This window comes from Dermochelys coriacea, chromosome 27, assembly GCF_009764565.3.
Source record: "Dermochelys coriacea isolate rDerCor1 chromosome 27, rDerCor1.pri.v4, whole genome shotgun sequence".
Taxonomy (NCBI): domain Eukaryota; kingdom Metazoa; phylum Chordata; order Testudines; family Dermochelyidae; genus Dermochelys; species Dermochelys coriacea.
The window spans coordinates 11,866,436-11,889,589 of NC_050094.1; the positions used below are offsets into that span (position 1 = coordinate 11,866,436).

At 46.7% G+C, this 23,154-nt stretch overlaps 1 protein-coding gene across 7 annotated transcripts in view; it reads right to left on the minus strand.

The window, feature by feature from the left end:
• The window catches only part of PCGF2 (polycomb group ring finger 2), a 37,287-nt gene extending 14,133 nt beyond the window's left edge, over nucleotides 1-23,154 (minus strand). For 2 of the 7 annotated variants that reach the window (XM_043503331.1, XM_038385408.2), the window contains exons 1-6: nucleotides 22,922-23,144; nucleotides 9,193-9,332; nucleotides 7,797-7,893; nucleotides 2,287-2,342; nucleotides 1,595-1,645; nucleotides 1,365-1,473 (exon numbers count right to left, since the gene is read on the minus strand). In XM_043503331.1, coding sequence (XP_043359266.1) covers nucleotides 1,365-1,473; nucleotides 1,595-1,645; nucleotides 2,287-2,342; nucleotides 7,797-7,893; nucleotides 9,193-9,304 — 425 coding nt within the window. In that variant the 5' untranslated portion in view covers nucleotides 9,305-9,332; nucleotides 22,922-23,144. Of the gene's footprint in view, nucleotides 1-1,364; nucleotides 1,474-1,594; nucleotides 1,646-2,286; nucleotides 2,343-7,796; nucleotides 7,894-9,192; nucleotides 9,333-10,631; nucleotides 10,715-11,702; nucleotides 12,060-22,921 lie in introns of those variants that run through there. The other 5 variants (XM_038385402.2, XM_043503329.1, XM_038385407.2 and 2 more) reach the window with 5 other exon arrangements.

Here is a 23,154-nt window from a genome sequence, read left to right on the forward strand (position 1 = left end):
GGAAAACAAGGATAAAGGGTAACATTTTCTTAAGTGAGTTAGGCCCCAATTCTCACATTTCAATGGGAATTAGGCACCTAAATACTGCTGAGGATCTGGGTCTTAGGCACTTTTGGAAATTTTATCCATTAACATATCCCTACTTCTCAGGGGTATTGTGATAATAAATTCCTGAACGTCAGCGAGCTGCTCAGACATTATGGTGAGAAATGTCTCATAAACTACTAGGAGAGAGTGCATCAGGAGAGTGAATGAAGCCCACAAGATTGCAGGAGAATTTAGGCCAGTAAAACTTGATTGCACAAAGACAAAATGATACCTGAGCAGCGCCAAAGCGAATTACTACAACAAATCCTCTCTCCCCAGATATTTCTTTGAATTATTTGCCCAGCTCTGCTCTTGCTTTATGTGACAGTATTGTCAGAGAGATTATTTGTTATTGCCTAATATGTATGTCGCTATCCCAGCCAGGTTGGGCACCACTGTGCAAGGTGCTATACAAACGTATGACAGCCCCTGCTTCATAGGTCATGGTCTACAAGATAAGAGGTAACAAGCGGACAAGGCAAACAAGTGGACCATGGTGCAGTGGGAGAGCTGAGGTATAAATAGAAGAGGATGCAATGCCATAGTGCCTAGGAACCCTAATCACGGACCCATGGGCCCATTGGGCTAGGCGCTGTACAAACACAGAACCAAAAAAAAAAAAAGGTCCCTGCCGCAAAAAGATTGATTTGAGTATAAGACGCCAGACACAAGTGGACAGCCAGTCAATAGGAGTGATCATAGCTCACCACCTGTCTAGCCATTACCGGGTTATACTTTGTGTAGGGATGAATCACATCTTTCAGTAGAGGGCAAGCAAAAGGGAGACTTAAGGGATATGCAGGCTGGAGAAGAAGGATGGGCCAGTGGTTAGAGCTCTAGCCTAAAACTTCTCCGTTTCCTGCTCTCCCACAGACTTCCTTTGCAAATGGGGCAAGTCACTTAGCCGCTCTGTACCTCAATTTTCCATCTGTAAAAATGGGAACACCACCACCACTCTGCCTCACCGGGGTGCTGGATAAATACATTAGCTTATGAGGTGCTTAGATTATATGGTAATAAGGGCCATTTGAGCAGCTAAGGTATTTAAGGCTTGTGTCAGCCCTACGCAGAGGCATACACGTCTCCCACCTTAGTCTTTACACAGGTAAAACTCCCACTGACCTGAACTGTAGCTTTACCTGAGTAAAGACCGAGAATGCTGAGAACAGTCTTCAGGATTCGATCCATTCCTGCAAATAAGATCTTAGAGGTAGTCAGAAAGGGCAAAATTTTTACTCCGAACAGGAGGAGTTTAGCACCAACAACAAAAATCTTACCTCATTCCTTCGTAAAACTCTATGGATAAGCTGACAATTTCATCGTCTGTCAGGTTCCCTTTGTCTTGTTCGGAAACTTCCCCACGATCCTCATTAGACCCATTGGGAACTGCACAGGGAGCAGGGAGAGAGATGTTAAACCCCTCCCAAAATGTATTTAGTGTCAAGACAGAGGACAAGAGTAGATAAAGGAAGAGACACCGAGGCTATTCCTGTTTGCAGACACTTACCATCTGCCATGGGATAGGCTGCATAGAAGTCACGCCGTCTCTTCATTTCATCTGCAAGAGAAGATAGATCAAAGCAAGGAAGGGGTGAGAAAGAAAGAAAGAATAAAAAGTCAGGGAGAATAGAAGATCCAGGCCTGGTCTACACCGTTTTTATGCCCAGTTGGGCCTGTGATGTTTTACCAATACAGTTATATCAGTTTCAGAGTAGCAGCCGTGTTAGTCTGTATTCGCAAAAAGAAAAGGAGTACTTGTGGCACCTTAGAGACTAACAAATTTATTTGAGCGTAAGCTTTTGTGAGCTACAGCTCACGAAAGCTTATGCTCAAATAAATTTGTCAGTTATACCAGTATAAGCCTTCATGTGGATGCAGTGATGCTAGTTTAAATGCGTCTTTTACTGGTATAGCTTATTCTCCCTATGGAAATAGCTATACCAGTACAAGCACCTTTATACCAATATAACTACATCCACACTAAAGCAGGTTGTACCTCTGTAACGAACCCAGTATAGTGAAAGGGATGCAACTTTTGTGTTTGCACATGGCGTAAGGGTGGCAATGTCACAAGCACTTTAACCCCGCTTCCGATGACATAACGGGATCTACTTCAACAGGCACAGAGTTGGGCCAGCACAGAGCCCTACCCCCAAATCATCACCATTATTACTTGATTATTGTCGTCTGTATCTGTACCTTTGAAAAGCCCAGGGACCAGTTTGTACACTATGTCTTGTAAGGTTTTGTCAGACCTGAAAGACACAAATAAGAATTAATCAGGGTGGGTCAGTGTAGTTATTTCCGGATCCATTCCAGTCACCTGTCTGCGTTCCCTAGCCAAACCAAAAGAGATCACCTTTCACTCCTGTGCAAAAGACCAGCACAAGCCTCGAGCACCATTTAAGCCCTCAAATAGGGCTTACGTGGGACTTAAGTAGTCCACAGACATTGCTCTGGCCCTTTGCAAAGGAACACAGCCGGATGAAGTCAAGACCACGCTGTATAGGCTCTGTGCCAATTTAAATATTGCTGATAAAACTCCAATTGACTTTGATGGAAGTGGACACAGGTTGCAAGTAGCCTTATTTAAAAAAAAAAATCCAGTCTTTGCCAACTCTTGTGCTATTTGATGTTTTATGGAATGCCTGAAATTCAATGATTACATCAGAATGTCATTTGATTTTTTTAAATTACATTTCTAGCCTTTGTGACTGCAGAGAAAAGCTGGAAAATAGCCACCACCATCTAGCTCTAAGATTGCACTTATCAATAAAACTCAAAGTGCTTTACAAAGGTCAGTATAGCGATCCCCATTTTACAGATGGGGAAACTGAGGCAGGAGGGGCCTGCCCAATGTCACCTAGTTGGCCAGTGGCAGAACCAGGCCTCTCATTATTTTATTTGCATTGCCATGGTACCAAGGACCAGGACCCCATTGGTGAGGTGCTGTACAAACAAAGAACAAAACCTTACAGTCTAGAATCAAGTCTCCTAAGTCCCAGTCCAGTTTTCTACCCATTGCCTCTCATGTGTATTCTAAAAGCAAGTTTAGAGAACCCAACTTCTAAAAATATATAGGTCATGATTGTTAAGCTAATCAGGAGTAAGGCTAAGATTTTGTCAGGAGTATTTTTAGTAAAAGTCACGGACAGGATGTGGACAACAAACAATAAATCATGGAAGCCCAAGCCTGAAGTCTTGTAGATCACGTTAAAATCCTGGAATCCGTGACCTCCATGACCAACTTGTAGCCTTAATCATGATATGTGGGGAGCCTAGCTCATGATTTCTGAGCCCTTAGCACTGGCAATACTGAAGACCTAAATACCCCCCTACCAGCTTTTACAAATCTCTAAGATCAATAGAAATGTTTCCATGAGTTTGTTTGTTTTTTATTATAAATATACCATGCTTTGTTTGGGCTTTGACATCCCTCTGCAGTATTTGCAACCCAAATATTGCTGTTTTGTAGGACATAAAAACTAAGCAGTGAAACTTAAAATAAACCAAAGCAGAAAGTGTCCAGTTCTACATTTTGGTTGTCTGAGGGTAACATTTTCTAAAGCGCCTACGTGGGGATGTAGGGCTGGTATTCACAAAAGTACCGAGGTGCTTCATTTCCATTGATTTCCAGGGGAATTAGGCAAGCAAGTATCTTCGTGAAGCCCATCCCTAAGTCCCTTTGCAAAAGTGACTAAGGTCAGAGTTCCAAAGGCATTTAGACCCCTAACGATGCAAATAGGTACCTAATGAGATTGACAGATGTGCCTAAGCAGGACAGGCTCCAAAATCCCATGGACTTCAATGGGAGACACACATCAAACTCATTTAGGCACCTTGGTATATACCATTAAGTATCTATTTGCATCTATAGGCACTGAAATACCTGAATTGTATACTGAAATTGCCCTAAATTGGATAGCTGCATTTCAAAAAATTACCATAAGTCAAGTGTCAAAAGAAAACAAATATGTTAATGATGACAAAGCAGTTGCATTTGCAATTATTCCTACTTTAATAATAGAAGACCTTTAATAAAAAGGGGCAGTCATTTTGCTATTCTTGAAAATGAAGTTTTTAGCCTAACCATGTCCCTTTAATCTATAATTCCTTGCTGGTGTCAAAGGATTGAGAGACCACCCTCTGCCATTATTTATTACATGTACACATAGAATTGGCTTTATAATTTACAGCAAGTGAATGAAAGAGCAAGTTCTGTCATTTGATTGGCTGGTTAATTACAAGATGGTCATTATGCTTGTTTGAGTCAATAACCATTTCACCCAATAGCTTGAGCCCCAGGGTGTTTGCCCACTGTGTGTCACAGATGGACACCAGTCCTCAGGGGTCCCAGGTGCGTTTGAGATGTCATAACCCCATTGCATATTATTGGTATCCTGAAACTTGGTGCTGAATGGTGCCAAAACACCTGGCAGGATAGAATCCACAGTCCTTAAAATAGTCATGACTGACATTTCTGACAACACAGCTGGGAATTATGCAACTCAGATGGAGGGGGAAGGAAAAGAGAAAGGAAAGTGACTAATCATGCAAATTCAGAGGCTGATCCAAAACCCAATGAAGTCAATGGGGAAGTCATGAGGACTTTGGATCTGGCCCAAAAAGTAGGGCTATGGCTCTAGTTCCAAGAACAAATGGAAAAAATGGGAACATCAGGGTCACTGATCATATATCAAAATTATTTCTATAATATAATAAATAACCTTGCACTTTTATAAAGATACCTTGCTCAGATATAGGGCTTTTCATCTTTAGCCCCTTCCATCTGAAGCTCTCAACGTGCTTTGCTAACCTTTGTGAATCAAGTCTCCCAAGACCTTCATGTGAGGCAAGCTGAAATAATTCTACCCATTTTACAGATGGGGAAGCCAAGAGAGAAAGAGATTATGGCTAAATTTTTGAAGTTTGCGTGCCTAAAAATAAACTTCGACTGACATGCAATGAGAGATGTGGGCACCTCTGGGAAAAGGTCAGGCCCCTTGTTTAAGAAGTAGTTTAGGGATCCACCCTATAAAGGTTTGGTCTAAGGCCCATATCCTCAAAGGTATTAGGTGTCTAACTTGCATTGATTTCAATAGGAGTTAGATTACCCATATGACTTGAACAAGTTTTCTTCCAGACGCTGACACAGATTTCCTACCCACTTCTGATTCCCAAGTCTGCCTCAACTACCCGACTCTGATAAAAATAGAGAGAGAAGACTGTGGATTTGATTTTCATTCACAATCCAGGCCCCTTGATGCTGCTAAAGTGGTGTAAAGGGACCCTAGTGCCAATTAAAATTGGGGTCTGATTTGATAAGGATGCAAAGATCTGCATAATGGTGGGAGAAGGAGGGGTTGTCTATGACTAGTAGCGACTGCAATGCAAATTATAAATTAAGGTTTGGGTGATATCTCAGAGCTTGGAAGATCAGTGCAATTCTAGCCTGCTGCTTTGTGTCTGTCTGTATGTTGGCAGAGTGCATCTCTGTCTGGGTCTGTGCACACATTCAGAGATATTTAGCAGAAAGGTCTGTGGGAGTTAGAGTGTAAATATTTCACAGGGAACCAAAAAAAAAAGTGTTACTACAGAAACGGATTTACATGGAAGAGCTAAAAAAAGCCCCTAGTGATGTATTGCAGCCTTAATGGTTTCTATGCCAACCACCTGCAGAGCTAATTCTACAACTGACAAGAGATGTCTGGGTTTGGGGAAGCCAGACAAATGGGGAAGGGGCGAAGCTGGCATAAACCACGCACCAAGCACGGGGGTTCGACTGCATTTGTTTGATCCTAGTGGTTCTGGGCATGGAACAGGGGTCTGGAAACCACCCACTCACCCAGAATAGTAGCAGCCCAGACACAGCCAGCCACACACTCACACAGAATAATCCTCCACTGGGAGAATAATGCATCATTCCAAGGCAAATGGATCAATGAATTATAAACCACAAGCGGTGTCAGGTTAAATTTCTCTTGTCGTGGCTTCAAAGCCTGACATTTGTGGTCAGGGCACTGTCTAAAGATGACCTCAGGTACTCAGTCCAAACTGAGAGAGGATGTAACTCACATTGGGCCTTTCCCTGCTAATTAATCATCCCAATCTCTTTACAAGATCATTAAAGGGGGCTGGAACATTCAGAGACGCTCCTGGTCCTGTCTGTTCCGTCATGACACTTGTCGTCTGCCCTTCCGGCTCGGATTTCATTGATATTATACAGCACAGAGCGTGGGGCCCCATTAAATTAGGCACTGCATCTGCAATTAATGAGACATTGGAAGCTATGGAGGCAGGGACTATCTTGACATCACAGCCTTGTTGGGGCTTTGCTTATGATATCAAACGCCCCTGGAATGCCCATTATGACATCAAACACAAAATAATGACAGTGTACAGAATTCCCTAGTCTGTGCAGCTGTTATGAGAGACATGAAAGTTAGGATACTCTGATTCTGATAATTCCTTCCTCTCCTTCCCCACATGCATTCAAGGAGATGAGAGACTTTGGGTCAACATTCAAATAACCTACATACAGTAGACTATAAGGTGTCAGATATAGTCTAGTAGGCTATTCTAGCAGACTATAAGGCAGGGGTGCTGGAACAAATTTTACAGTGGGGGGTCCTGAGACCCATTGAACCAAACTGTAAATCCTGTATATAAGGAATCCACTTTGAGCCAAGAGGTGCGGCAGCCCTCCCTGTTCCAGCATGTATGCTATAAGGCACAAAATTGCAGAGTGCAAATCCTGTTCTTCTGGGGCGACAGGTTTCACTTGGCTTCAGCTGAAGATGCTTATTCTCTTTAGTAGAAAATAACACTCCTGATCTTCTAGAGCATCCACTGGAGTGGCTGAAGAAAGAAAACCACAAGAAGTCTTTCCCAACACAAAGGTCTATGATTCTCTGCTGCTTATGCCCTGAGTCAGCAAACTAAGGTAGTTGTATGGTGTCCATTTCAGTAGTACATGAGCACCTCACTATCTTTCATGGATTTATCCTCAAAACATCCCTGTGAGATGGGGAAGTGCTGTTGTCTCCACTAGACAGATGGGAAATTGAGTCACATAGAGACAAAGGCCTGGATCCTCAAAGGTAGGTAGGTGCTTAACTCCATTGGGTGGAGGCCTTTGAGGCTCTGGGCCTAAATGACACATGAAGTCTGTGGCAGAGCTGGGAATTTAACCCAGATCTCCTGAGTCCCACATGTGCCTAACTTTATGAAAGTAAATTAGTCCCATTGGAGACAATGGACTTCTCACATGCTTATGGTTTGGAACATACCTTGATGAATAAGGACCAGAATTACATACAAAGACCTCAGTTTTCCAAAGCGATTAGTAGTTTGGTGACCAGTTTGGAAGACTTTAAAAAGGGACCTCGTTATTTGTTAATTCTGTGCATCCACCGTCTGGAAATCAGGGCCCCTTTAGGCATCCCAAGTTTCCCCCCCTATCAATAAATATATAAATAAATAAATTAAATTAAATAATGGATGCACCCAAAAGCACTACTAGTGGCTCTGGAAAAGTTAGGCCAAATTATCTGTCTCCCAACTGGAGCAAAGCAAGGATGAGAATTTCTTGTGACAGCGGGGCTCAGTGACATGCTACAGCAGAAATCCAGAGCCTGATGCTTCCCAATTTCCATGTTGTCACATATTTGGGGCTGGGGGGCAAGATCCAGAACAGTGAGATCTCTCACCTGATGCTGAGCAGGGGTCTGGTTTTATGCACCTGGACATCACACATGGGACAGTATTTGTTGGTCTCCAGGTAACGGACGATGCAGGTTTTACAGACTAAAGAAAGACAAAAATAAATAGGGTAAAATCAACATACAGACACACAGGGTGAATATCACCCTGGGACAAAGAGTCAGAACAAGACCTAGGCGCCACTTAAGCACTAGGTATTAAGTCTCACTTCGGCTCCATTTATAAATGGTGCCGAAGCAGGTTAGAAGTGGTGTCTAACTTTCCCTGACCCTCTGTACAGGGCTGGCTTTCACCCACAGTGAACAGGCAGCTGCTTAGACATTCGGTGCAAGATAATTTTTTACCCTCGCTGATTGGAAAGTAACCTGTGACAGCTTCTATTTAATCCATCTGTTAGCAGCCATATATCAATGACAGGGGGATCCCACCAGTAGGGGCTATTTCACATTCTCCTCTTATCAAGGCACAGCTGCCCTTACACCTTGCTTCTCTCTGCAGGCATATTAGAGGAATTACTAGATGGGAGCAGACCCTGTGTCCAGCCAGTCTAGGATCTTGTCTGTGAACAGCAGCTGGAACTAGATGCTTTAGAGGAAGGTAGAAGAACCCAAAAGCAGGTAGATATGGGATTATCTGCCTCATACACACATAGCTCTCATTCTGATCTCTAATAGTGAGAGATTGCCTTAAACCCTGTATAGCACAAGGGTCCCTTCCCAAATGTTTGTTGTTGTTAATTATAACTCTGGTTATTTTTGACAACCATAGAAATGTCTTGAATGTTGCTAAATTCTTGGCCTTAGTGAATTTGTGTAGCAGTGAGTTCTAAAGTTTAATCCCATGTTGTGTGAGAAAAAATATTACCGTGTATCAGTTTTCATTTTCCCCACCTTTTAAGGTCCCCTTGAGGAAATCCACAGCTTTGGCGTTTCCACCCAAAGGGATGCAGCAGTTTTCCTTGGAAATATGGTAGGATTCTAGCTTCACCACCCCTTTCCCAACTCACTTCAATATTATTGAATGGGTAATCTGAGGCCAAGTGACTAGGGGTTTGGGGTGCTTCAAATTTGGGGGTGTCTCACATGACAAGGAGGATCTGGTTTCCAGGAAGGGAGAGCTCTGCTCTTCCTGAAAAACTAGTATCAGCCCTCTTTAAAGGTATTGCAAGTTAGGAACCAAAAAATCACTAGCCACTTTGGAAAAATCTTAGCCCATGGGGTTATATTCTGGTGAGCAGCTGGGGAATCTCTCATCACCACCAGCTGGCTTCTGAGTTTAACACCCAGAAGGGAGATCTGCCTGGTGGAATGAAAGAAAAGAGCATTTCATTGGGAACAGCTGATTTCCCCTATTTTCCCCCACCTAGGTACAGAGGAAACTTACAAGAGTGTAAACATTCCACTATGGTGGTTGCATCTATGAAGTAGCCACCACACAAAGCACACATCAAGTGGGGATTCAGCTCCGTGATCTTTATCCTGGTGGTTCTGTGCATTTTGGATCAGGGCCTCAGCAGATCCTCTCTGGAAACAAACACACACACCCCACCCCGAGGATCAAGTTAGTGGCATCTACAGGGTCATCACCCCTCCTGGAATATTACAGCAACCAGAACCAAGTCATCAGCTGGAGCTAGTGAAGGCAACATTCCAGAAGCAAAAGGCTCAGTAGGTTACAAACCACAGGAGGTCTGGTTTTAGGATTTCCCCCCACCCCCCACATACACCTTGTAATCTGGGTTCTGTGGTCAGGCCTTGCAAAGCCTCTGAAATTGCAATAATACAGAGAGAGGACTGAGCATTTGTATTTTAACAAAACAAAACACCTCTTTTTCAGCCCCCTCAGAGTCTGACTGGGACAACTTTACAATGGGTAGCAACCTTTCCTAATGTAATCTTGTTGAGGACACTAACTGGTTATTGGTCTGCACAGTGCCTAGCACATAGGGGCCCAGAACTGGTTTGGGTGTTACCACAATATAAATGTAAGGTAATAATAATACTCATGGGGGAAGATATAACTCACCTAGAGTATTACAATCTGGCCCATAGTGATCCTACAGCTTACATTATACAGTGAATCTCTCTTTACTCCCAAATCCTGACCAAAACACATACAAGAATTTATTTAGTAACGTGGTTTTATTTTTTTAAATGGAGACAAATCAATTCAGAGAAAACAACCGGTGGCACAGCTGAGTATAAAGAAGTGACGCACCTTCTACATCTGTATAGATTTGGGTAGTAAAGGAGGTAAGAAAGACATAACATGCAGGTTTCAGGTTTTATAGCTGCTTCCTTAGTGTGTTTCAAAGCTGGACAGAAATAATAGGTCTAAACCTAACACACCCAGCCCAGGTTGTCCACTTAGGATTTTGCAGGTTTTGTAGATGCAAGGATGGAGATTATTATAGGAACACTTTTTTGTTAAATGGAGACCCTTACCAGGGAATGCCCCCAAAGCCCTCTAAATTATATATTTAAACAAAAATAAAAATCAAGAGCCTCATTGCTCATCCTTAGCTAACAATAGACTCCTCCATCCCCAATATTCTCTTCCTCCAAGTGGACCTCTGTCTGTACACGCACTACCTCCCTGCCTCTTTCTCCACAGCTGTAGCCCATTACAAGATCATCTGTAATCAAATTATGGCCAAATGAAGCCCGCCTTTTGTGTGTGCTACTTGGGCAAACCTCAAGGAAAAGGAGAAGAAGGGGGGGGGGAAGAGGAGCAAAGTCTGCGGCCCTTGAGCAGAAGGATCACAGCAGCCCGATGCTGCTGGCATTTCAACCCTACCCAGCTAGGAGCTGAAACAGCTTCACCTTGGTTTCTGGCTCTCCACGTGTCCTCTTTCATTCTTCCCCAGCCTCCTGCTAACACCGGATAGCAAAGCCTAGGGGAGATTTCACTTTCTTTCGTAGTCTTTCCCCCGCCCCACACTCACTCCCAGCCCCCTCCCTCCAGCAAGGCCATGGTCCGGAACAAATCAGATAAATGGTCTAATTGAACATTAACATGCAATTCATTAAACTCACAAGCCCGGAGAAAGGCAGACCTGAGAAGCTCTGCTGTGTGTGGCTTTACACGATCTGTTGGGTGCCTGCGTGTACCTATCACACAGCCAGACCGGAAGGACAGGCGTGTCATACCCTATGACACACACATCACACATGCATTTCTCAATTAACAATATAGAAGCACATAAACAATAAGCATAGAATAGACACCACCCAGACACATTAAATAGGCTGTGTGAATATTAATCATCTGCACCCACAAACACAAGTTTACATTTTCAGAGCACTGTAATATTATACACCCAGGCATAGTGTTACCACCATTACATACACATTAATATTGTGTCTGGAGACTCCTACCGAGTCTGGATACAGGACAATTATGTTCTTTATGCCTTATTTTCTAATCAGTGTGTGTCTATTTTATTTCATGTGTGCTTCCATTATCTATCATATTGGTACCTTACTTTGAAGATGTAAACTGCTGTACAACTGCAACACACACACACGGAATGGGTACATATGGCATCATCTAGAGTGCAAATACACACCTATCTACAAACACAATGCAGTGCCCTAGGATACCCATCTAGTCATGCATAAACGCTGGCCATAATCTCTCCCCCCTACTAGCACATGGAAGAATATAAGGCACCCGTCCACACCCACGCATAGCATTGTCATGTCATGACACACACCCCCAAAACAGTCTCCGATGGTCTCTACCGCGTCTCTAGAACACATCTACTGCCCCTCCCCCCTCCACACACAGGCGTAGACCCACATTGTGGGGTCGTTTCATGGCAGCCCAACGCAGGCACACAAATACCCCTCTCCCCCATTCCCTGTGCCCGATGGGGCAGCGTGGGCACATACAGCAGACAATGATTCCCCGGCACGGACTGAAAGGTGCCCAGCCACGAAACCTCAGCGCCCCCCGACCCTCATTTCCCTTGTTGTCCTTCACCGCTCTGATCTCCCAGCCGGAACCCGGGGGGGCCCTACCAGGCTCCGGGGCCTCCGCTTGCCTTCCACTCGCCTGCCAGCCAAGGGCGGGGAGAGCGGAAAACGGGGGCTCGGAGGGGCTGGCCAGCCTGGCAAAGGTGCGAAGCGGCACCTTTGTCTCCCTCCACCCACCGACCGGCTCCTTCTCCGCCTGCCCCAGCGCAGCACCGCCCCTTTCCAATGCCCTCATGCATGCATGCATGCATGCATGCATGCAAACCAGCACCCCTCGCCCCCCAATCAGAGCCACCGACACCCGCGGGGTGTGGGGGGGTATTTAAATAGATGGATACATATGGCTCGGTGGGGAATAGACCGAGGGACGGCATTTAAAGGGACAGGCTCTTCCTCCGGGGAAATCTAGGCAGAGGAAGGGAGCGATTGGTGCCAGCTAAAAAACAAAAATCTGGCTCCACTCGCCTTCGGGCCGATGGGCGAGGGCTAGGCATCGCCTGGTTGTTCTGCGGGCCTGGGGGTGGATTTTTAGGCCGTGGGAGCTGGCAGTGGGATTGGGCCCTAAACCCACAGCGATGAATCGCCTCCCCTAAATATCTGCCAAAAGCAAGGAAAGGGGGCAGGCGTGTAGGGGATCTCCCGGACTTCTGGGGTGTGTGTGTGTCCAGTAAAATAAATCCGAATTGAGACTGTCCCTGCTGAGATGTCCCCTAAACGGCTCCCAACGCCCCCCTCCCCAAGCTTCAACTGGTGTGATTGGGAACTCATCTTTTTGTCTGCATTCCTCCCTCCCTTCGGGTATTTATATCTTTTAATCTGAGTGCATTTCGTTTTATGGTAAAAGGCATTTTCCGCCGGTGCTTTGTGGTTTCTATAGAGACTCCAGAACCGGCTGCTGGCCCCTTGCCCGTGACAGAGCACAGGGCCACACACCTCATTAAGACAGGAGATGAATTTAACAATTGTACCTGGATTCGCGGGCACGCTGAATTTTGTGGTGTCGTTGTTTTCAAATCTGTGACCTGATTTGGCTTTTCACAGCCAGGCACCCAAATAGAGATGGGGGCGGGGGGGGGGAACAAATAGCTCGCCTTTGCTAGAATGAATACATTTGCTTTGCTGCGGGGGGGGGCAGTTGGGAGACTTTTTTTTTAAGTGTGTGTCTACATATGCACGCCCCGGGAGAGAGAGGGTGTGATAGTTGCTTGGAAAGCAGAAGGTGATTGAAGTGAAAACTCCAGGGCTGGGCACAAAGATAAGCACCGGGCAGAATTTTTAATGGCAGAAAAACATAACTTGTCTGCAAGGGTCAGTTCCTATGCCCCCCATACACACACACGAAAGAAGGCAAAATGGAAAGGGAAAAACAAAGGGTTATCCAGAGTTTGAGACCCTGAGCAGGATGTTTGCTGCACTAAATAAAGTGGGGCTACAATCTAGTCCCTCTGGGAAATACATCACCAGTCGATGCAATCAAGTGCAGAGAGATGCAGAAAGTCGCAGATGTCAATGTAATTGCTGTGTTCGCGCCCCCCTCCCCCCACCCCTTCCCGTTACTTTAATATTTACTATAGGAGACGTTCTAGCTGGGGCCCTGAATCGCTGCAGTTTTATTGTTTCTATGGTAACTCCTATACTTGGCGAGGAGCCAGAATATTATTACAACCATCCGAGGTGGAGGGGAGGGGGGGGGCTGAAATAAAATCTATTTCTGTGCAAATGAGTTTGTGCGTGACGTCAGTCGGAGGCCAGACTGTTAGGGACTCACACACACACACACAGATTCAGTCCCCTTACAAGCCATTCGCTGGGGGGGGGGTGTTATTTATTTTATTTAAAACCCTTGTTATTCACTTTTTAAAAAAAAAAAAAACCCACCCACCCCCCCTCGTGGCTAGTCCAAATGAGCTGTTTCTTAACAAGTCCTCCACATGCCGGGCATGGAGGGGATGGATTTGAAAAATGGAAGTTTATCTACCTATTATAATCCAGACCTGGCGTTAATCTATATCGGATCGAGTGCAGCGCATTGAGGGATTCCTCAGAGCAACCTGGGAGAGGGGGTTGCCCTTGGGATGGAGAACCATTGTAAAGGATAGGTGCAGAAGTGTACACACACACGCACAAAATGATGGGGAAAGCGCTTACCGTTCATAAAAGCTGTACCCAATACAATCAAAGAACCCCCATCAGTACAGTGGCGGATCAAACTTCAAGGCAAAGGTGGGGACCACCCGACTCCCCCCCCCCTGCAGCCTCAGCAGCCAAGCCGCAGAGGTGAGACTGTGGGACAAAACTTAAGCACAGAGGTGGGTGTGTCTCAGGGGAAGGGGGCGGAGGAGAAATTGGGACCATCCTGCTCTCGGCAGTGGCTAAAGTCACACCCACACCCCTTCAGAGCAAGCGGCTCAGGGGAGCAAGAGCGCGGTTTGCCACCCAGCATTAGCGCCTGCCCGCTGGGAAGCATTTGTGGGTGGTTTGCAAACAAGCCAACCACACAATAGATGCGGGTCAGAAAGAGGCTCGTGGGTTTTTGGAAAGGCCTGTTCTGTTTTCTGGACTGGACTGGGTTATTGTTCCCCCACCCCCCCAACCACCACCACCTTTCTCCCAGCCCCTTTTCCCCTTGTAGATTCCCAAGGCAAAAGCACTTATCACACCCCTTTGGGGTCCTCTTTGCTTGTTTGCTTCCACTCCCCCCACCTCTTGATTACACTTAATAGCAGCACGTCTCCTCTCCTCCTCCCCCCCGCTCCCTTCAAGCCTCAGCATCATCAAGGTAGCTCTCCAGAGTGGAGTGCCCCCCAGACCCCTTACAAGTCGCAGGTGACGTTGGGGCTGCTGATAGGCTCCCTGTGAGCTGGTTTCTATAGTTACCTGCAGGGTAACAGCTGGCAAGGTGCCAACACCAACAGCCAACGAAGGCGGGGGGGGGGTGAAGCTTTGGCCTGCTTGGTGCACCTGAAATCCAATCCCCCTCCAGTGACTTGGGCTCTCGCAGGGCAATGAGTTCTGCAGGTCCCCAGCTCCCTGCGCCTGCCTGCAAGACGCTTTTATTTTTATTTTATCCTCCCGGTCTAGCAAATGGCGTCACGGGTCTCTAAAGGAGAGAGGGGAAGGTGGAGGGGAGGGGAGGGAGAGCCCGAGACGCCAGCACAAACCGGTTTTAATAAAACGGATGATAATCATCATGATTTCATGACTCAGATATGGCTGGCGCTGGTTAGGCTCCTTTTAAAACACTCACGCACCCCCGCCCCCAGAATAAGCGCCCTCCACCGCCCTGACCTTTTCCCCACCCCCACCCCCAGAAAATAAACAAACTCAGTCCTCCTCCACTCCCGCATCCATCCACCCACCAACCTACCTTCCTGTATATTCCCCCCCTTTAAAAAAAAGACCTATTTAAACAGCTCTGATGCATCTTTCCCCTTCTACACTAAACCAAGAGTTGGTTACCTTTAAATGCCCCCTTTGGGCTTAATTTTGCGGAGGCATCCCGTTCCCTTTAAAATGTTAACTCCTTAGGAACCTGAAAGAGACTGGTCTGTGATGTAACTGGGAGATTGGCGAGCTGCTTCCTCCCCCCAGACTCCTGCTCTGGTAATGACCTTGGGCAAAGCGCCTTCCTTTCTGTTGCCTCAGTTTCCCCCATCTGCGAAATTAGAGGAATGGTGCTTTACCCCACCTGGCAGGGATGCTGTAAAGCTCGAGTCATTTCATATTTGTAATGGGCTCCTCCTTGATCCTCTGGTGGAAAGCACTATATCGAAGTGGAGCGTGTTGCTTTATTGTTTGAATAAACGGCATCGGGGTTGGAATCGTTGGAGGTGTCTCTCCTCCAGGGCACAGTCCCCAGAAATCCAGATGTATACCCCACTCCTTCGCAGAACACCCAGGGTTCACCACTTCTCCTCCTGCTACTTTCTCTAACAGTTTAGCTAGTTTCTCCACCTCTAGGGCAAGTTTTCTGAGCAGAAGGATCCAGATCTTTCCAACTCCTAACTCCACGGGAGTGGGCAGAAAAACAACATATCGATTGGCAATACAGAGAGTCAATACAGAGAGGCATCATTTATCACCAGACAAGACATGCTAAGCTGGTTAGGCGGGCTCCCAAACGCTCATTAGAAAATATTATTATAAATAATAATAAATAATAACAATGACATATACATTTTTTTGCAAAATAGACACGCCCTCATTTCACAAAGCGACACCCGCGACGTGGCTGGTTAATGTAGCCTCTGCTAGCAGTTATAGGAGGCATCAGATCCCGACAACAGGAAATTCTCCTTTCGGGTTTGCAAAGTACAGTGTGAGGAGCGAGAAGAGGGTTTACACAAAGCAGGAGGACACGTGACCTCAGATGTGGGTCTGGATTTAAAATCGCCACAAGGCTCCAGAACCGGAGCAATCGCCCTTTCCCGCCCCCCCCCAGCCTCCCTTAGTCTGTGCCTAGGACACGTTATCTTTCCAGATCACCAAAGTTTTCTCTGGTTATTACCAAACGATTTTGCTTTGCAGCCGTTGCCTCGCAAGCATGCTATAGCAGGTCTACAGTGCAACCATCCCAGTTTGAAAGGGATGAGAAAAAACATCTTAAAAGCAAACAATAATTCAGAGACACAGATTATTCCTCCCATGGAAATAAATTATTTTGCATGTTGATTTCCTGCAAACCTGTGGGTTATGCATCCTGCTATTATATACACACGTATATCCTGCTGCCTTTTTTTTAAAGTTTCCACACCCTCTATTAACAGAAGATATTTCACATATTTTTCAATTTTTAAACCAGATTTGGGGGGAGAGGGGGAAAAAAGAATTGTTCTGATCTTTTACCCTTACATTTGATTTGGTTTTAGAAGAAGATGAATCAGAGCTTTTAAAATGTAGAGAGGAAGCTCAAATCCTACCAAGAAAATACAAGTGAAGAGTTTCAAAAGTGCCTGGAGATTTGGGGTGCTTTAATTTGGGGGGGGCAGCACTTTCTGAATATCAGACCCTTTTAAGGTATCTCAAGTCAGGCACCCAAAACCACTTGAAAATCTCAGGAAAAGTCAGTGTAGAGTCAAGAGGTCTTCAGACCGCCAGGGACTTTTGCAGTGAACATCCTCATTTCTTTTTTTCTAACAAACCCACAACTTTTTGCCAAAAGCCAGAGTCCAAATGTTCTCGATTCTGCAGTACCCCTAGAAAAAGCAAGGTCCTTTCTCTCCGTCTGCCTCTCAGGTCAGAGTCTATATATTTCAAGATCCTCCACTCCCCCTCTGTCGAATCAGAAATGATATTCTCTGCGGCTTTCCCCCGCAGATAAATAACAACAACAACAACCGTTAGTTAATTAATTAATTAATAAGCCAGAAGACTCCAGTCTGAGATGGTTTTCACATGTGACAGGGGCGCCTGGAACCTTTGGAACTAGTACGACCTCCATAACAGGAGAGTTGAAATTAGATAGATCTCTGCCCCTGGACCTACCACTGACCCGTGAACCAACTTCTCAATGTTAAGGGCAGCTTTAAGGTATTTCCAGCCTCTTTCTCTCCCCCCTTCCCCCACGATGGGGTCATTCAGAGAATTAAGCAGAGCGGGCACACACATCCCGGCCCCCTTCCTCAGAACCAGGAAAATATTTGTACAGATGTAACCAAACCATTGGTGGCTGATTCTCTCTCACACACACACACACCTCCCAAATTCACTGCAACTGTGGACCATTTTCATCTCCTCTGGAAACATTCAAGGCAGCATCTGACCATGAATGCAGCTTTATGCAGGCGAAGAGAAGCATTTCCACAGACGGGCCCCAAAACTGGATTTGAGGAGGTGGGGGAGAGAGAGGAAACAGTGAGTAATTGAGTGGAAAAGCCAGTCAGAGCAGCATTAGCCTGCTAGTCCTTCTTGCTTTCTCGGAGCTATAAATAAAAAACAAACCAGCCACCAAATACCCCTACGCAGCTGAACAGAACACTCCATGCTAGATTAACCGTCCCTTGTCCTCCAGGGCTAATAGGGGGAGGGGGGGCAGTCGTATTTAGCAATTCTATACAAAGGGCCAGATTCTGCTCTAATTTACCCTGGTCTAAACGCCGAGCCAGTCAATGAAGTTGCTATAGATTTAGAGGAAGAGAATTGAGTTTTTTTAATATTTCAGGGAACAGGCGGCAGTTCAGACATCCCTGATATTAGAGTGTACATGTATCTGGATCATTAGGGTTTGTCCATAACACGCAAAAGTTAAAAGAGACTCAGATTTAAGAGCAGCTCGTGGAAATGCTGTCAGGAAATCCCAGGGGTGAATTCCAAGACAGCAGGGAACTTTGTCAGAACCAGCGAGCCCCATTCTCCATCATGTCCTCAGACAAAACTTCGATTGGCTTCTCCAGTTTAACCCAAATAGGATCGGGCCCCCTCACTATGACTTTTTAAAGGCTGTTTGGGGATCGTTTTATTCTTCACATTTTTTCTCTAAAGTTCTTCCAAGGAATTTGTATTAAAAAATCCAAGAGATCTAACTGGATCTTTTTTGCAGCCCTTGAACTTTACAGTTTATACTGTTGGGAGGTGGGGTCATTTTCCTTTTCTTTCTTTCTTTCTTTCTTTCTTTCTTTCTTTCTTTCTTTCTTTCTTTCTTTCTTTCTTTTCCCTTTTAGGTGCTTAATTTACTCAACAGAGCAGAACGGGACAGAATCAATAACAAATCTCATCTGGCTGCTGCAGGTTTCTCCAGCCCCAGAAGAGGACTTGCTACAGAATCTAGCCCTGCCAGAAGCAGTTGTGGGAGTCCAGGACAACGTGTATTTGTTAGTAATTAAGTATTTTTCCAGTGAAAAACCCTTGGCATCACATCTGTTGGTGACAAACATATTGGCTGCAGCAGTCTGGAGAGGTTTGGAGGCTGAGTTGTGTTAGACACCACAATCAATGACGTGACAGCAAATTCCCACAGTCCATCTGCCTGTGTAAATCACTGTCATGCAGGGAAGAGGTGCCAAATATTCAAAAGAGGTGATGATGGGTCCCGATTTTCAAGTGCTGGGCACCAGATTTTCCAAAGAGCCCAGCTCAACTTTAGCCATCGAAATAAGGGCAAGATTTTCAACAACAACAAAAAGGGGGAGGGGGAGTCCAGCACCCAGCGTGACAATTTGGCCGCTTATTTTGATGCCTACCTGAGAGCAGAGTTCTTTTGAAAATCTGGCGCACGGCGCTCAGCCCAGGCTAACAGTGCAGTGAGGATACAGGTATCTGGAGTAACCTCACTTTTGAAAGACACGGATGGGGGGAGGGAGTGATGCTCCAATGGAAGACGGTGGCAAAGCTCTGCTCTGCGCTTCAGTGGTAGCGGGGAATCACCCCTCTTAGTGCTCCCAGTAGGGGCTCAATCGCTCCCCAATGGGCTGCTGTCACTTTTCAATCCGGTTGAGCTGTGGGCTAGCTTTTCGGTGGGTTTCCCGGGGAGGTTCCTAGTCCAGGAGAACTTTTCTAATGATGCTTGTTTAAAAATGAAGCGCCCTCCCCGTGGAGGTAAAAGGAATTTGGAATTTCCAGGTCTGATCTTGGCTTATTTGTGATTTGATGTTATTTGTTTGTTTTGTCTTTCCACGCAGCGTAGTTAATCATTATTAACAGACCACGAGGTCTGAAGGCAGGAGCCGGCTAGGCCTGGAAGTGAAAGTTCCAGCCACTGGGCCTTGAGAATTAGAGACACTTTACGGGTTCTTTTGTTGAAGTTGTTCCCAATACATATTGGAAAGGGGCGATTGGGGACATGGGTTCAAGTGTGTGATTGGCCAGCATCCGAAAGGAAGAGAGCCAGGGAAGGTGAGTCTATGTTCCCAGATGGCAATTCGCAGCACCCGAAGGCAGGGGAGGGTGGTCTATGAACTCTGTGGTGCACTTCAACCCAAGGGGTGAATTTCGCCTTTCCGGGAGTTCTTTTCCCCTGCTCCCAAGCTCGTCGGGACAGCGGTTCGCCACTCCCAGCCGTTGCAGAGAAAGGAGACAGAGTTTGCAGGGAGTGGGGGAGGACATTTCAAAGTCCCCCATAACTACCAGCCATAACGAAACCTTTCATCAATCTGAATCCTAAGTCGTTGTTGCCTTGCGGCAGTGATTTGCACCATCTCTGGTCCAACTAAAAGTCGATTCTCTAGATAGCTATCATCCCCTTCTTCCTCTCTGTCTGCCCCAGCTAAGAAATAACGCCCAAGTCCCTCCGTTTGCATGTCATTCTAAAACTTGTCAAGTCAGCGGGGAAGCCCTCCAGCAATAGTACAATATTCGAAGTCAGGAGGAATCCCCCAGACACAAAACACACACACGCACACACAACACCTCAAGCTGCGAAGCAGCGCTCACCGCACACGGTCAGCCTTGCGAACAACCAACCGAGGTGCAAACCTGCCATTCGCAAAGAAACGGAGCTTGCTGGCTTATAAATGTTCTCTCTCTTTCTCTCTTCCCGATCCCCCAGCCCCCACTCAGAGATATCGCAGGAACTTGTCGATAAATGTAAACAAAGGGATCGATCGCCGGGATAAAACGCTACGAGGTTTTGGTTTGTCGAAGTTTATATCCTCCTGTACGACCCCCTCTCCGGACTCCAGGCTGCGCAAGGGAGGTTCTCAGCTCCCTGAATGGAGCCTTCCATCCTGGATCCTAAGACAAGCCTCGAACCCACGCGAGAAAAGTCCCCGTGGGTTGCCACTTCGGCAGGGGAAGAGCAAATACACGGACACCTGCCCGGCCACTAGAAATGGTCCCAATGTTCTACGATGGACCGGGGTTCCCTCCATTCACAACTTGGATCCATCCCGCCTAAGACCAGACACACGAGCACGACTCCTGGACACGCTGCAAAGGGGATGGCGAACCTTGAACTCAGGGCTCTGATTTCAAAAGGCAAAACCAGCCCATTTCCCTCAAGAATTGGCTCACTACTACAAAAGCCCCTTGACACGAGATTTCTCCCCGTCCTACCCCATCAATATCAAACAGAACATCAATCCCCTTTGCAGAGGGTTTTGGTTTTTGTTTTTTGGTCACACAAGCCTTATTTCATGCATCTTTTTCTCCAAACAAAGCAGGCTTTGTGCGCAGACGCTCCATAATAATGATGATAATACAATCTGGGGTGAGGAGAGAATATTTCCATCACATAGCTCTATGGAAGAGGCGATGGCTAAACTGGAGAAGGAGAAAGGGACCTACATTATTATAAAACCTTCCCTCTATCCCACACATTCCCCCCCCCCAAAAAAAATGCCCTCCAGAAAGAGTTCCATAGACAAAGAGAAAGTAACTCTTTAATGGGAAAGGAAATATATATAAATGTATCCGTACACAAGAACTCCCTCCTTGAATTCTGGAAGGAAAGCTATAGAAATAGAGGTTCTTGCTCTTTGACTCTTGGAGGGGTTGGGAATTTTTTATTTTATTTGTTTATTTATTCTGTCCCAAAGTAAGAAGAATGCCCCCCTTTAATGAAAAAAGGCTACATGGAAACAGGGGGGTGGAGGAGGAGGAGAGCCACTTTCGTGCCCAGCCCCCCCCTCAAGCCGAGCTATGGGCTCATTTCGATATTCTATTGCAATCTATTATTCATCAGGCAGGGAGGGGGGATCCGAGCTAATTAGCTGCGAAGTGTCCACACGTAGTTGGGGCGGGAGAAAGAAAAGAAAAAAGACCCTGGCGGGATCTAGATGGGGATTGATTTATTTTTTGTTTGCTTGGTGGGGTCGCGGGGGAGACGAGTTACAAAGTGGATTTTAATTCCTACATCTCCTTTCTCTCTTTCTGATGTAAGAAACGGAGCCCCATTCAGATAGCTTCGTTGGACTTCCATATTGATTCGCAAAACATCGCGACAATTAAAACCAAAAGAAAATGCCCCCCTCCCCGCAGCTCCGCTTGACTCTGTTGCCACGATTTCACCCCCACCTCCTACCCCATGAGGGTCTCCTGGCAAATCTCTTGTGGCCACCGGCGGGGGTGCTAAATTATTTCGCTTTCTATTTATTTGTTTTAACACGAGCGGATGGGACCCAGATGACTTCGAGAATGACAGAAAAACAAGGACCCCCTTCCTCTCTCTCTCCCTACACACACACACATACACACACACACCTCTTCTCTCTGTCGGTCCCCTCTGGGTCCAGGTCCCAGGCCCTGAAATCCCCACCCCGCCTGAGGGGGGTGCACAGGAACAATACAATCGCTGTCTCGTAAACTTGGGGGCCTCCCCCCCCAAGCTTCCCGACATTCATTTTCTATCCAACCGTGAAGAAACCGCGCCATATTGCTCCAACAGCTCAATTCCTAAGACCCCCCCATACCACCCATGCCCATGGGCCCTTGGGCATGTCTTGCGCGCCCCTTGCCCTTTGCGCGCTTACAATGTGGCCATCCCGGGGGATGGGGTAGTTCCTGGGGGCTCGTTCTGGGGGTCGGGCTCGGCAGGGTGCTGTCAAAGCCGGTTCCCTCTCCCCAAACCCCCTTCTCCCTTGCCCCCCCACACACACACCGGGGCAGCCCCCGCCCGGCTGCCAGCCTCCCTGCGTCGGGGCCAAAGAAAAGGGGGGGTTGGGGGGAAGAGAAGGGAGCCAAAAAGTTAGGCGTGCCAATCGGAGAGAGAGAAGGAAGCGACACCAGGCAAGAGCCAGCCGCCGGAGGAAGAAGCCAAGCGAGCCGGGCACGGGGGAGCAGACAGCCTCCCCGGCTGGGGGAGAGAGTGGAGAGATTGTGGGAGGGGAGGGGGGGTGAACTGCCATGTACCCGGGGGGGGGGTCTCATGCAAATTCTCCCCCCTCCCGACCCTGCCAGAAAACCAGCAGCACAAAGAGAAAGATAGGAAGCCAGGCAGGAGATGGATAGCAAATAAACCGATCGGCCATCTTGAAAGCAGAGAGAGAGAGAGAGAGAGCGGAAAAATAGCAATGGGAGGAAGAAAAAACCAATCCCCGAAAGACAGAAGATGTCACAGAAGCAGAGGAAGGGAGCTTGCAGCCTGGACCGCCGACGAGAGCCCTTCTCTGGAGGGGGGCGGGAGGGAGAGATCTCTTCCCTCCCCCTCCGCCCCCCAACACCCCACAGGGCAAAAGGGATTTTAGGAGGAGGTGCGTCCCTACCTGATCCCGGATCTTTACTGGGGGGGGAGCGAGCAGGGTTGGGGAAACAGAGAGCTCCCCCGAACCCCCCTTCTTTTCTTTCCTTTTCTTTTTCCTTTTTTTTTTTTTTTTTTTTTGGTGCCAAAGCTGCGGAGCTGTAAGAAACGCGTCTCTGTAGCTGCTGATGGGATCTGATGGGGGGGGGGCACAAAATGGCTTTTTTTTCCTTCCAGACAAGAGCTTGGCCCCGCCCC